The following is a 12,425-nucleotide window of genomic DNA, read 5'->3' as shown; positions in this document are numbered from 1 at the left end:
TTCTGTAAAAGTATTAAGACTGTTGATATAGTTTTGAAAATTGTTTATCTCTTGCAGGTAGCGAGGAGGATCAAGAAGCCACGGAGATGTTGGTTGGAAACGCACAAAACTTGATGCAGAGCGTAAGTTTATTTATATAACATTTCAACATTTCATAGAAACAATCTTCTTTCACACCTAAATTGTTTCGGTTTTCATTGCGAAACCTCCTCCTCCCCCATCCATCATACTCCCCCCCTTCCCCCCTCCCCTATCGGGAAAAGTCCCCTAGAAGTCATCGGGTTGTAGATGATCAGTGTTACCCGTGAGAAGTAAAGTATTTTTTAAAAGCTTCCCTTGTGTTGGAAGTGGACGTCTGAATTTCTAAGCTGTGCTAGTTTGGACATGGACTAATTCATTTTTTTTTCGACATCAGGTAAAGGAGACGGTGAAAGCGGCCGAAGGGGCTTCCATCAAGATTCGTACGGAGCAAGGCGCCTACCGTCTACGCTGGGTGCGTCGCTCGCCGTGGTACCAGATCTAAAGGATGTACCAGCTACCATGGAACAACGTCACAAACATACACTTCATATCCTCACCAACTTTATACCATGTACCCATTTTATACTCTGTAGTCTGTACCACCCATGTGCCCTTACCTTTACATTATACATAACCAGAACGCTAGCAAAAACGAAAACAGGTTATAGTACTGATGATTACTGATATGATACCATAAAAAAAGCTGCGACTTTTTAAAGTCCTGTATTTTTTTAAAGTTCACAACATCTGACTGACGCTAGAGGTCAATTAACTTCTGCCCATAAAAGGTAGTGAAACTGTACATTGTGATTGTGTTGTGAAATTACCCCTTCTAATGAAAAACGTGTGATTATAGAAAGAAAGTGCCATTGGTTAGTGCTTTACAGAATAATATTGAATATTAAATTATACACAATGAGTGTATATAAATATACACAAAACTAAAACTAGTTAGAACTATTAGATTGACAAGAAATTAAACATAACGAAAAATAGTTTTTTTAAAGATTTCTGTATTTTCCTTTTACATAAATTGAACTAAAAAAAATTTGAGGTAGACATTCTCTTGAATCTTTGTGTCTATTAGTTTGAATTGAATCTAATACTTCCTTAGATAAAAGTAGTCCGTTTTTAATGTTTTCACTATCATTAGTTGATAGTATTTTAGTTTTGTGTATAATAAAAATTAGTGTAACAGCTGTTAGTATTAGGTAATAACTATAAAATATATATTTTAATATGAATTAGTAGTAATATTATTGTAACGGTATATAGTTTTGGAATAGTCTGCTGAGTACTCTTTTGATTAAAAAAAAAATTTAACTAAAACATGTAACATGGCTAAATTATGGTGTGGACATACCTTAAGTTGCAATATTAAATTAAAAGCGTTAGTTAATTCGATTGGATGCTACACAAAATTTACTAACAGGACTAAAATTAGTGCGATAATTTTCACAATGTTCACTTGCGTTTTAGATACATTTTAGTTTAATTTTAGTTTTTTGTACAATTCAATTAGTTCTAGGGCTTCATGCTTTAACTTGACTCGCGAAGTTTGTTAAGTAGATGTTATCTAAAAATTGACATGATATAAAAGTGATATAATATATTTTTATATGAGTGGATGAATGGAAAAATACCACTAAAAACTAAAACTAATATTATTCTAGACTTAATAATAAATAATGTTGTAAGAAAAAAATGTAGCTAAATATACATACTTTTTTTTTTGCTTTTTCTGTTGATTAACGTGATTACTTTTAAGTCTGTATGTCAGTGTGTTTATATGTAACATTTTATAGCAACGATTTTACTCTTTTTTTTTGTTAATAGGTGTAGTCTTATTTATTTTTTAATAAAGCTTTTTAATTTATGTTTTGTTTTTTCGTTTGTCCTTCCTTCATTTTAGTTTATTTATTAGAAGTCAGTTATTAGATACCATAAACACCTTTTTGAATGTAGGGCTGTGAATTTGAAGCTATAAAATTAACTAGGTCCTAAAAGATGATAATTATGATTGTAGGTTTATTGGATTTTGGATGTAACTTAACTAAGTTTACCTAATGTTAGTTTAGTCTTAGTTATTCCTAACTCAGTATGAAAATGTATGAATTTAGTTTCCATTTCCTTAGGCAGACTATGGTTATGGTAAGTACCTACCTAATATACACTAAACCTAGCTATTAGATACTATTTGGCCTTGAAATTCGATTCACGAATAAAAACTCTTAGATTTCTTTTGGTGTGTTTTTTATTTTTTATAAATACTAGACTTGAAGCCAGCGACTATCCGCGTGGTTATAGGTTTTTTAAATTCTTGCGGAACTCTAATTTTCCGGGATACAAAATAGCTTGAGTTAATTCGGGGAATAAATCGGTTCTATTTACTTGCCTACTAATATTATAAAAATGTATGTGAGTTTATATGTATAGAGTAATCCTCCAAACTGATGATCTGATTCTAAAAATTCTTTCAGAATCCAGATAGCCAAGTTACTCGTACCTACATTATGCCCGAGTGCTACAAGAGTATAAATTACCTATATCATGCGGATGAAGTACCAGAAAAATGTCTAGTGTAACCGGCATACCTAATATCAAAGTTCTACTGTTTTGTGACTTTTTTAATATTAGCTTTTATTTAAAGAAACAACTATAATACCTATATACTTATTTAAAAAAAAGAATATTAGCCATGTTAAATGACTAATATTCCCCTTTCCTCTCCAACTAAGCGTCAGGCTTGTGCTATTAGTAGGTACGACAATAGGTAGTGCAACGGGCAGGGTTTGAACCGTCGACCTTTAGGTTTTCAGTCCACTCCTTTACCGGTTGAGCTATTTAGGCTCTAATATATAAGACAAGCTTGAAATACTTAGTAAGATACCATAAAAATAAATTGAAAAAAAAAAAAAAAATACCACTGGCGGCTTGGGTCCAACCCACCCCGCTGCTAGTGGGATCCATTTTACCATATTTTTATTCAATGTTTTTTTTTATTTTTTTTCTGTTATTTTATTTCTCTTTTGTTTCTGTTATTTATTGATTTTGTTGTTGCTGTTATTTTATTTTTTGTTCTTTCTGTGTTTCTGTTATTTTTTCTGTTGTTTTTGTTATTTTATTGTTTGTTGTTTAAAAATAGGGTAAAATGTGAAAAATAAATAAATGAGAGAATCTATAATAATTGAAAAAATATTTCCCTCTTTCGCACAAAATTACAAACATTTTTCGCACCAGAAACACAATATTTTTTAGTAGCAGCAACACTGAATGACGGATCGATTAGCTCCCGACCTACGACTTCACCCGAACACGACCGACATACGTGACACGACTCACGACGCGTACGACCGCCGCGACGTCAAACCGCATTCCGACCACAACAAAGCGATGAAAACAATGCTTTTCCACGAGGAACTCGACATCAAACTAATCCGTGCAGTGAAAGAAAACCCAGTGCTATACGACCACAACCATGCCAAGTACATGGATTTCAATTTGAGGGAAGTTGCTTGGCAGAAGATTGGCGACGAGCTTAAGAGATCCGGTAAGGCGATTTCGGCTTGCTTTTAGAATTTACGATGTTATGTCGAGTGGTCCCTACTATTTGCTTCTCGTAGTTAAGTCGTTTCGAAGTTTAAAAGTGAGTTTGTATCAGATTTTTTTAAATCTTGATTGATCTGCAATAATGTTAGTAAATAGAGTTGTTTATTGGTTATGTAAATAAACCGTGAAGCGTTAATTTTGGTTCTAGGTATTTCTAAAACTATGTGTTTAGTAAAATAGAACAGGTATTTTTAAGGTTCCGTACTGAAAGGTGCCAATAGAATCCTATAATCCTACTCTATGGATCCTATTATTAAGCATGCGCTGTCCGTCCGTCCGTCCGTCCGTTTGTCTGTCTGCCGCGACCCCCATAGACGACAGATAAGCGTTTATCTGTCAGCGGGCTGTATCTCATGAACTCTAATAGGTAGAGAGTTGAAATATTCACATAATATTTTGTATTTCTATTACCGCTATAACAACAAAATAATAAATTCGAATCTAAGTTGTGAAATCAACCACAAGAAAAATAATGTCGGAGCTGAAAATTATGTTCAATTGAGTTTAAATCGGATAAGGTTGATATTTTAGATACACGCACAAAAGTGCCTACCTTGATTTTAGAAATATTGATTTTCTGATCTAAATATTTGGTTTCAGCTGCGGATTGTAAAATAAGATGGATAAACATCAGAGATGTGTATAGACGAATTCTAAGAAAAAGTTTGGAGTCAGGACAACGTCCGAAAGCTTACAAATACGAAAATGAAATCTCATTTTTGAGGCCTCACTACAAAGATGTGTCTATCCAGCTCGAAGAGTTTGAATCTGATGATAGGAGCAACCAGGGGAATGATGATTGTGGTGATGAAGAAGCAGTTGACAGTGATAATTTTGATGAGCCAGAACGGAAACCGAAGATTAATAGGTTTGTGGTCATTGATAATTACTATTTTTATGAATAGCTAACAGTTGTTGGGTCACCCACCTGCTGGTCAAAATCAAGATTTATTTATTTTATGTAAGAAAACTAATGGCTCTTATGCTACGTCCGAGACTCTACCACTGGTTCGAAATAAAAATTCTACTGAACCGGCAAGAAACTCAGCAGTTGCTCTTTTCAAATCGTAAAAAGTTACAATATTATGTAACAAAACAACTATACCATCTTATGGGCAACTGAAACCTCAACTGCAAAAGTGAGTGAGAGTGATTATCTGGAAAAAATAAGAAGAATTTATGATGTTATTGCTATAGGGCACCAGTGCATTTACAATGTGAGAGAGTATCGGCCAATCTGAGATAATTGCAATCGTTACACTGTGTATCTGTCATAGTAATGGTGCCACAATTTATACTGAATTTGGTCGTTCGTAAACATCTACAGCTTCAAAAGAAGAACTGCTAATTAAAGGAGTTCGTGACATTTTATAGTTTGATTCTTTCATTTCAATTTTTCTTCGTACAATTTTTGTGTTAGTTTGCAGTAACAACGTTTTAAGTGCCTTGCTTAGAGACTGGCTTACCTAGTAAGGAACAAATTATTATAGGGGATAATATAAGATGTTTTACTTTATCCAGGTCTAAATCCAGTGCAAAGAAGAAAAGAAGAAAGAGATTAGCTGAAGCCGTTGTTGATCCAATGAGTACCCCGACATTTAGTGAACCAACAATCCCTACAGAATTTGACTCGTCCGATCCAGTGGACGCATTTTTACTTAGCATTGGCGCAACATTGAAAACGTTTTCACCATATCATCTAAACGTTGCGAAGAGTAAGATATTCTCGGTCGTCCAAGAACACGATTTACAGCAAATAGTTCAAAAAGAACAGCAGAATGAGGGATCGTCACATGATGTTAAAATTGCTGCGCCTGAAGCAATTTATATGCAATAAATGAAACTGTCAAGCTTGATGTAAATATTAAGTTACTGCATGCGGTCGTCGCCGCATCAGGTTATCATATAGAATAGTGACGTTGAACGTATTCTAATGCAGTAGGTACTAAGTAGCAACCAGCATCTTTTAAACGGTTTTTTTAATTATAACCCCATTTGAACGTGATGCAGTAACCGCATGCGATTAATGTTTGCACTCAGCCATGGGGGGTTTATTTGTCAATCAAGAAATGTATAAAAGCAAGTGTTAAAATTCATATTTGAATGACACCTTTATTCTTTATTCTTTATTTATTTGCATTCATGTTTTACATCAACATGAATGCCTTGAGTGCTACATGTTAGAGTTGCGTCATTAACTTCCTTTGAATACGCATATTATTACTTGATAAAGTATCAAGCGTGTTGCAATTTAGAAAATACATAATTTAGTCCATCGCGTCTCAAGTTGAAAGTATGTTTCCGTCTTTAACTATCGTTTTTTGTGTGTGATTATTTAGAAGGAAGACATGTTTTTATTTTTTAAGTAGATTGTACTTATCTTCGTTAGAGGTGAAGAATATTTGTTAAAATAGTATTTTACTTTATGACAATTTAAATAAGATAATTACATATAGTTTTAAAAAAATAGCAGCAATAGTCGTCTATTGTGGTTTGTGCTGTTATCATTAAATATTAATATACCTTTAGTGGTGTTTTCATTGATTTGTTTTATTTTAAATATCGTTCCTCACTCAATAACCAAACATATCTGCAAAAAATATAATTACGACTGCTGACCTTCCTTTTTTTGTAAAAATAGCGAGCAGGCGAGTCACCTGATGTTAAGTGATTACCGACGCCCATAAACATTTGCAGCACCTAAGGAACGGCCAATGCGTTGCCACTTGCCGGCTTTTTGAGAATTTGACGAATGATGCAGCAACGGTGGTCTCCAGGTAAATCGGCACAATAGCCATAGATATTACACCATTCGAGGATATGGAAAAAGGGTATGGCTCTCCAGCCACCAGAACGCATGGGATTCTTTAAACAATCACGAGTAAATATGAAGAAAATACTATTATGAAATAAACTAATTTTCACAGGTGTGCGGAAAAACTTATCAAGTTTATGAATACACCTGTTTTGTAAACCTTGTAAAAGTTTGTTATTAAATAAATAAATAAATAAACGTGAAGCCAGGGCAAAAGCCCTAAAAAATATTTTAAATCTTTACACTGCACTTTAGCACTTGCCTTTATCAAATAACTAGAGGATGCCCGCGACTTCGTCCGCGGGGATTTAGGTTTTTAAAGATCCCGTGGGAACTCTTTGATTTTCCGAAAGTAGTTTATGTCCGTCCCCGAGATATAAGCTAACCCTGTACCAAATTTCGTCAGAATCAGTTAAACTTTTGGGCCGTGAAAAGTTAGCAGACAGACAGACAGACACACTTTCGCATTTATAATATTAGTATGGAGGATAATTAAAATGATAATATTATTGTATTTTAATAGTAATTTGTACAGGTGACAAATAATGTTTTCGGTTCGAGTACCTCGTGTGACGTAAGATAATGTTCGTTCGAGTGTACCATGGTAGGGGTTTCGTAATCGCATTGAGTAATGTCGACGCGTCGGAACGACCGCAAGCCGAATCGATTGTCGATTCGTATCTCTCGCACACAGACATCGTTGAAGGCCTATTTACACGAAACTGTTTACTATGGAATGTGGATTGGAAGAATGGAATTAATGTCGTCTTAGGTTTGTCCCTGAAAAGCTCGAAGAGCCGAAGAACCGGTGTATAATTTCCCTTTTTCGTACAAAAACCGGCCAAGTGCGAGTCGGACTCCCGCACCTAGGGGTTCCGTACTAGGGTATTTTTTTTTTGATAGGTACTTTCCAAAAAAAACCGGCCAAGTGCGAGTCAGACGCGCGCACTGAGGGTTTCGTACTCGTGTATTTTTTCCAACATTTTGCACGATAAATCAAAAACTGTTATACATAAAAATAAATAAAAATTTGTTTTAGAATGTACAGTTAAAGCCCTCTCATATGATACCCCACTTGGTATAGTTATCTCACTTTGAAAATTAAAACACATTTTAATTTTTTTTTTTAATGATGTAACCACAAATTCGCGGTTTTCAGATTTATTCCTGTACTTGTGCTATAAGGCCTACCTTCCTGCCAAATTTAATGATTCTAGGTCAACGGGAAGTACCCTATAGGTTTCTTGATGGACAGACAGATAGACAACAAAGTGATCCTATAAGGGTTCCGTTTTTCCTTTTGAGGTACGGAACCCTAATAAATCAAAAACTATCACACTTCACACTAATATTATAAAGGAGAAAGTTTGTATGTGTGTGTGTGTGTGTGTATGTTTGTTACTCCTTCACGCAAAAACTACTGGACGGATTGGGCTGAAATTTAGAATGGAGATAGATTATACCCTGGATTAGCACATAGGCTACTTTTTATCCCGGAAAATCAAAGAGTTCCCACGGGAATTTAAAAAACCTACATCCACGCGAACGAAGTCGCGGGTATCAGCTAGTTATGCATAAAAATAAATAAAAATCTGTTTTAGAATGTAGAGATAAAGCGCTTTCATATGATTACTATTACCTTACTATTACAGCAGTATATGTAACCACTAGTAAATGTAGTACATACATCGATTCGACAGTCAAAAACACGTGCGATACGTTAAAGCGTGTGCGGCCGACTGATGCGTGATGCAGAGACTTTTGCCAATTCTCTTTAACTTGTGAGCGCATTTTTTTTCTTCGAAGGGCCCATCCATATACATCGATGAGTACATACTTTTTGCTGGTGGACGTAATACAGCGTTACCTACCAGACTTGCCAGAGTACAATTTTATTTCAACAATACAGGGCCATTTTCAGTCTTATTTTTGTAGTTTTCAAACAGGACTAGGGTTATATTGTCATTTTGTGACTTTTTAACGTAAGCACCTACATAATACACTTTTTAGACCACAAAAATCAATGAAGCAAATCCAAGCCAAAACTAACTAACAATTACGACTTTTTTACGCAATTCAGCGGCGAGCATGCAGCATCGTAATGGTCCTATCTTTTTCAAGATTTTTTTAGGTCCCGTTCGTAGAATTAGCCCATGGATGTAGGAACATTTGCCACATATCATATGGCAACACTGGCGCGACGCTGTCTCTTGTCAGTTGTCATTTGTCAAACAGCTTTTTTTTTTTTTTCTTTAAATCTGGCTTTACTCTGATTAGCCAATGTCAAGTTTGTGATATTTTCAAGTTAAAATTTATACAAGTATGGACTCCGTCTACGCCGGCGCCCCTTTAGAGCGCTTCCCAGTCAGTTCCACCACCAAAAAACACCAACTAACACAAAAACCAGCCACTCTTAACAAAAAAAAAAAAACACTCCAAACAAGCACAGCACGCGCGCCAGCAAACGCCATCACAAACGAAGTCCCAAACAGCTTTTCGATTAGGTAGTGTTTATTTGAAAATCGAAATCGAAATCTGAATCTGATACACAACAATCACAGAGTTATCAATAATATAAAATGTTATTCCACGAGCAACTCGACATTAAATTGATACGTGCAGTGAAAGCGAACCCTGTGCTATATGACCACAATCATGAAAAATACATGGACTTCAACGAGCGGGAAGTGACTTGGCAGAGAATTGGCGATGAGCTTAAAAGTTCCGGTAAGGTTGCTTCCACAATAATTTGTACCTGATTATCTCGGGCTACCCCTCTACTATTTGTTTCATAAAGTTGGTGGCAATTTTCTATAGGCCGATCCTTTGCGCAGAAATCCGTATATACCATCAACACATCACCAGTGATGAAATATTAAAAGAAATAGCTCAACCGGTAAAGGAGTGGACTAAAAACCAAAAGGTCGACGGTTCAAACCCCGCCCGTTGCACTATTGTCGTACCTACTCCTAGCACAAGCCTGACGCTTAGTTGGAGAGGAAAGTGGAATATTAGTCATTTAACATGGCTAATATTCTTTTAAAAAAAATACTTATTTCACAACCTGACTGCTGAGCCGGTTTTGATGTTTTTCTACTAAAAATTTGTCTAATACTTTTAATGTTATATTATTTTTATGAATTGTGTTTATACTATTAGAATATTTATATTTTTAATAGTTTCTTAGATATAGTTCTGATAATTAATATTTGGTTTCAGCTCCGGACTGTAAAGTAAGATGGATAAACATCAGAGATGTGTACAGACGAATTCTAAGAAAAGGCTTAGAGTCCGGGCAGCAGCGTCCAAAACTTTACAAGTATGAAAATGAAATCTCATTTTTGAGGCCTTACTACAAAGATGTGTCAATCCAGCTCGAAGAATTTGAATCTGATGACAGAAGTAACCAGGGGAATGATGATTGTGGTGATGAAGGTGTGTTCGAAAGTAATAATTCTGATGAGGACTCCTCAGAATATTTAATAGAAAGGAAGCCGAAGATTACTAGGTTTGTAGTCACCCATTTTTTTTTAAAATAAATTGATAAGTTAACAAATACCTACCTGTTCATATAAGTTATTAAAGCTGCCAATAAATATCTGTAAGACAAAAGAACTGGCAATCAGAGCCGCGTCTGATGATTTAAAGTTTAATTTTTATTTGTCTCAATTACCATTTGAATGATATTTTGAAGTAATAATGTAATAGTCGTCAGCGTGAAGGAACTTCTTTATTAAAGTAAGCTAATGCAAGCAGTGATGCAATGTGAGGAAACCTTCATGCCTGAGATTCCTTAATGTTCCCAAAGGTGAAGTATGCCAATCCTCACTTAGCCAGTGCCAGTGGTCAGACTGTTTAGTTTAAACTGTTCAGTGTGGGCCGGTTAAAGATAATCATAGTTGTCATTACATAGGTTTCATGTAGTGATTTCTTGATGTCATCCATCCATCTAGTGGGGAGGGGAGATCTTCCAACACTACGCTTTCTAATGCAAGATTACCATTCACCTTGAGACTCCATTGGTCTATAGATTTTTGAACTATGTGCCCATCCCAATGCTACATCAGCTTTTCAAGTTGCAACCCATTGAGCTATGTTGGTTACTTTGGAAGATTGAAAAATGTTATTAAGAATAAGCAAGTATTATTATCTAACTGTTTAACTTTCACCAGGTCTAAGTCCAGTAAGAAGAAGAGAAGGAAGAGATTTACCGAAGCCATTGTTGATCCAATGAGTACCCCTACATTTAACGAGCCTACAATCCCTATAGAATTCGAGTCATCCGATCCCGTTGATGCTTTTTTACTTAGCATTGGCGCAACATTGAAAACGTTTTCACCATATCACCTAAACTTGGCAAAGAGCAAGATATTCTCGATCGTCCAAGAACACGATTTACAGCAAATAGTTCAAAAAGAAGAACAGAGCGAGGCGCCGAAACATGATGTTAAAATTTCTTCGAGTGAAGCCATTTTTTTGTAGTATGTAAATGAAAGTGGTTGGTGCAAAAATTAAGTTATTTCATGCAGTTAACTTCGCTGCTTTAGGTTATTGTATACTAGCTGATGCCCGCAGCTTCGCCCGCGTGGATTGGTCAGATCCCCTGCAGCATCAGGATTGAGTAGTTGGACTCCAAATTTTTTATGAAACAATGTCGCAAAGTTCCTTTATCGATTAAAAAAGAAATGACGCAAATCGGTTCAGAAATCTCGGAGATTTCGGTGTACATAGGTAGAAAAACACAACTCCCTTTTTGAAAGTCGGTTAAAAAAGTAGCCTATGTTACGCCCTGGTCAATCCTCTACTTGCCTGTGAAAGTCCCGTCAAAATCGGTTCAGCCGTTCCAAAGATTAGCCTTTTCAAACAGACAGACAGACAGACAGACAAAAATTTTAAAAACGTGTGATTCAGTTATGGTATCGTTCAAATAACCATATGAACTTAATATGAGGTAGTTATTTCGAAATTACAGACAGACACTCCAATTTTATTTATTAAAGTATAGATGATGACATTGAACGCATTCTAGAGCAGTTGGTATCTTTTGCTCCTAAGGTTCTGTGCCTGAAAAGTGCCAACAAGATTTTATTACTAAGCCTTCGTTGTCTGTCTGTCTGTCAGCGGTAAAGAGCTTATATAGCGCCGCGGTGTTGCATTATAGAAAATACTATGAATTTTTCGGTAAAATCTCGTGGTTGAAAGTATGTTTCCGTGTTTATCATTATTAATGTATTTGTTTAAGAAAAACTGATTTATTTGTAAGAAGGTTGTAGTGATCTTCATTGAAGGTGAAAAGAATGTTGTCATAAGAAGTTAATGACCTATAATTTCAAGGAGAATATTAGATAAACTTAGTAATTAAATAGCAAAAACAGTCGTATACCTATTGTGCTTGTAATTACTATAATTAAATATTATACAATTTGTGGAATTTCATTGATTTGTTTGAAGTTTAATCATTGTTCCTTAATCAATTACAAACTTAAGTATGTACCTGCACAAAATATAATAATTTAATTATGACTGCTGATCGCTTATGTTAGGTGGAAGCAACGGGCCTGCCCGCGAAATTCAAATTTAATTTGGTTTTTCGCATTTTTTAAACAAATACGACAACGTAGGCTTATGGCATTATCAATTGCGACAATGGCAGTATCATCCTCACAGGTTTATATAAAAATCTTAACTTGAAAGGGTCCAGTTTAAGAAATTAATTCTAGTATCGACTAATTTGTGAGAATAGTCGATACTAGCAGGTAAAAAAGGCTTACGACAAACTAACTAGTTTTTTATATTTGCCAGACAATTGTCGTGGCAACCCCCTGCCAGAGACGAGAGAGAGCGAGTGACGGAGAGACTTAATATGACATGTCATAAGCTATTGCTATACCAAATTTCGTCAACTCGGTTAAACTGTTGGACCGTAAAAAGCTAGCAGACAGACAGACAGACACACTTTCGCATTGTAACATTCGTTACG

At 35.4% G+C, this 12,425-nt stretch overlaps 3 protein-coding genes across 6 annotated transcripts in view; all 3 read left to right on the top strand.

Moving 5' to 3' along the window:
* The window catches only part of LOC123877197 (vinculin), a 38,224-nt gene extending 36,327 nt beyond the window's left edge, over nt 1–1,897 (top strand). For all 3 annotated transcript variants that reach the window (XM_045923726.1, XM_045923725.1, XM_045923727.1), the window contains 2 exons: nt 58–122; nt 416–1,897. In XM_045923726.1, coding sequence (XP_045779682.1) covers nt 58–122; nt 416–523 — 173 coding nt within the window. In that variant the 3' untranslated portion in view covers nt 524–1,897. The remainder of the gene's footprint in view (nt 1–57; nt 123–415) is intronic.
* A 1,438-nt stretch (nt 1,898–3,335) lies between these two features.
* On the top strand, nt 3,336–5,689 carry LOC123877212. The gene is made up of 3 exons (XM_045923759.1): nt 3,336–3,571; nt 4,231–4,498; nt 5,152–5,689. Exons 1-3 carry the CDS (start codon nt 3,415–3,417, stop codon nt 5,465–5,467), a joined length of 741 nt encoding a protein of 246 aa, XP_045779715.1. The 5' UTR covers nt 3,336–3,414; the 3' UTR covers nt 5,468–5,689.
* Nucleotides 5,690–8,906: 3,217 nt separating this feature from the next.
* LOC123877211 lies at nt 8,907–11,869 on the top strand. Of its 2 annotated transcripts, XR_006798523.1 has the most exons (4): nt 8,907–9,172; nt 9,665–9,953; nt 10,618–10,998; nt 11,451–11,869. XR_006798523.1 is itself a non-coding variant. In XM_045923758.1 (3 exons), exons 1-3 carry the CDS (start codon nt 9,025–9,027, stop codon nt 10,925–10,927), a joined length of 747 nt encoding a protein of 248 aa, XP_045779714.1. In that variant the 5' UTR covers nt 8,907–9,024; the 3' UTR covers nt 10,928–11,103. The 2 variants fall into 2 exon arrangements, 1 of the variants encoding a protein (XP_045779714.1); XM_045923758.1 differs by lacking the exon at nt 11,451–11,869 and having other exon boundaries at nt 10,618–11,103.
* The last annotated feature ends 556 nt before the right edge of the window (nt 11,870–12,425 follow it).

The sequence above is a fragment of the Maniola jurtina genome, chromosome 23, assembly GCF_905333055.1.
Source record: "Maniola jurtina chromosome 23, ilManJurt1.1, whole genome shotgun sequence".
NCBI lineage: Eukaryota > Metazoa > Arthropoda > Insecta > Lepidoptera > Nymphalidae > Maniola > Maniola jurtina.
This window is presented reverse-complemented; position numbering and strand designations above follow the sequence as displayed.

Excerpts from the sequence above, each read along its gene's own strand:
- LOC123877212 (XM_045923759.1), top strand. The coding sequence starts at position 3,415 with ATGAAAACAATGCTTTTCCACGAGGAACTCGACATCAAACTAATCCGT. Across the intron at positions 3,572-4,230 it reads CGACGAGCTTAAGAGATCCG|CTGCGGATTGTAAAATAAGA; the intron begins GTAAGGCGATTT and ends ATTTGGTTTCAG. Across the intron at positions 4,499-5,151 it reads CGGAAACCGAAGATTAATAG|GTCTAAATCCAGTGCAAAGA; the intron begins GTTTGTGGTCAT and ends TACTTTATCCAG.
- LOC123877211 (XM_045923758.1), top strand. The coding sequence starts at position 9,025 with ATGTTATTCCACGAGCAACTCGACATTAAATTGATACGTGCAGTGAAA. Across the intron at positions 9,173-9,664 it reads CGATGAGCTTAAAAGTTCCG|CTCCGGACTGTAAAGTAAGA; the intron begins GTAAGGTTGCTT and ends ATTTGGTTTCAG. Across the intron at positions 9,954-10,617 it reads AGGAAGCCGAAGATTACTAG|GTCTAAGTCCAGTAAGAAGA; the intron begins GTTTGTAGTCAC and ends AACTTTCACCAG.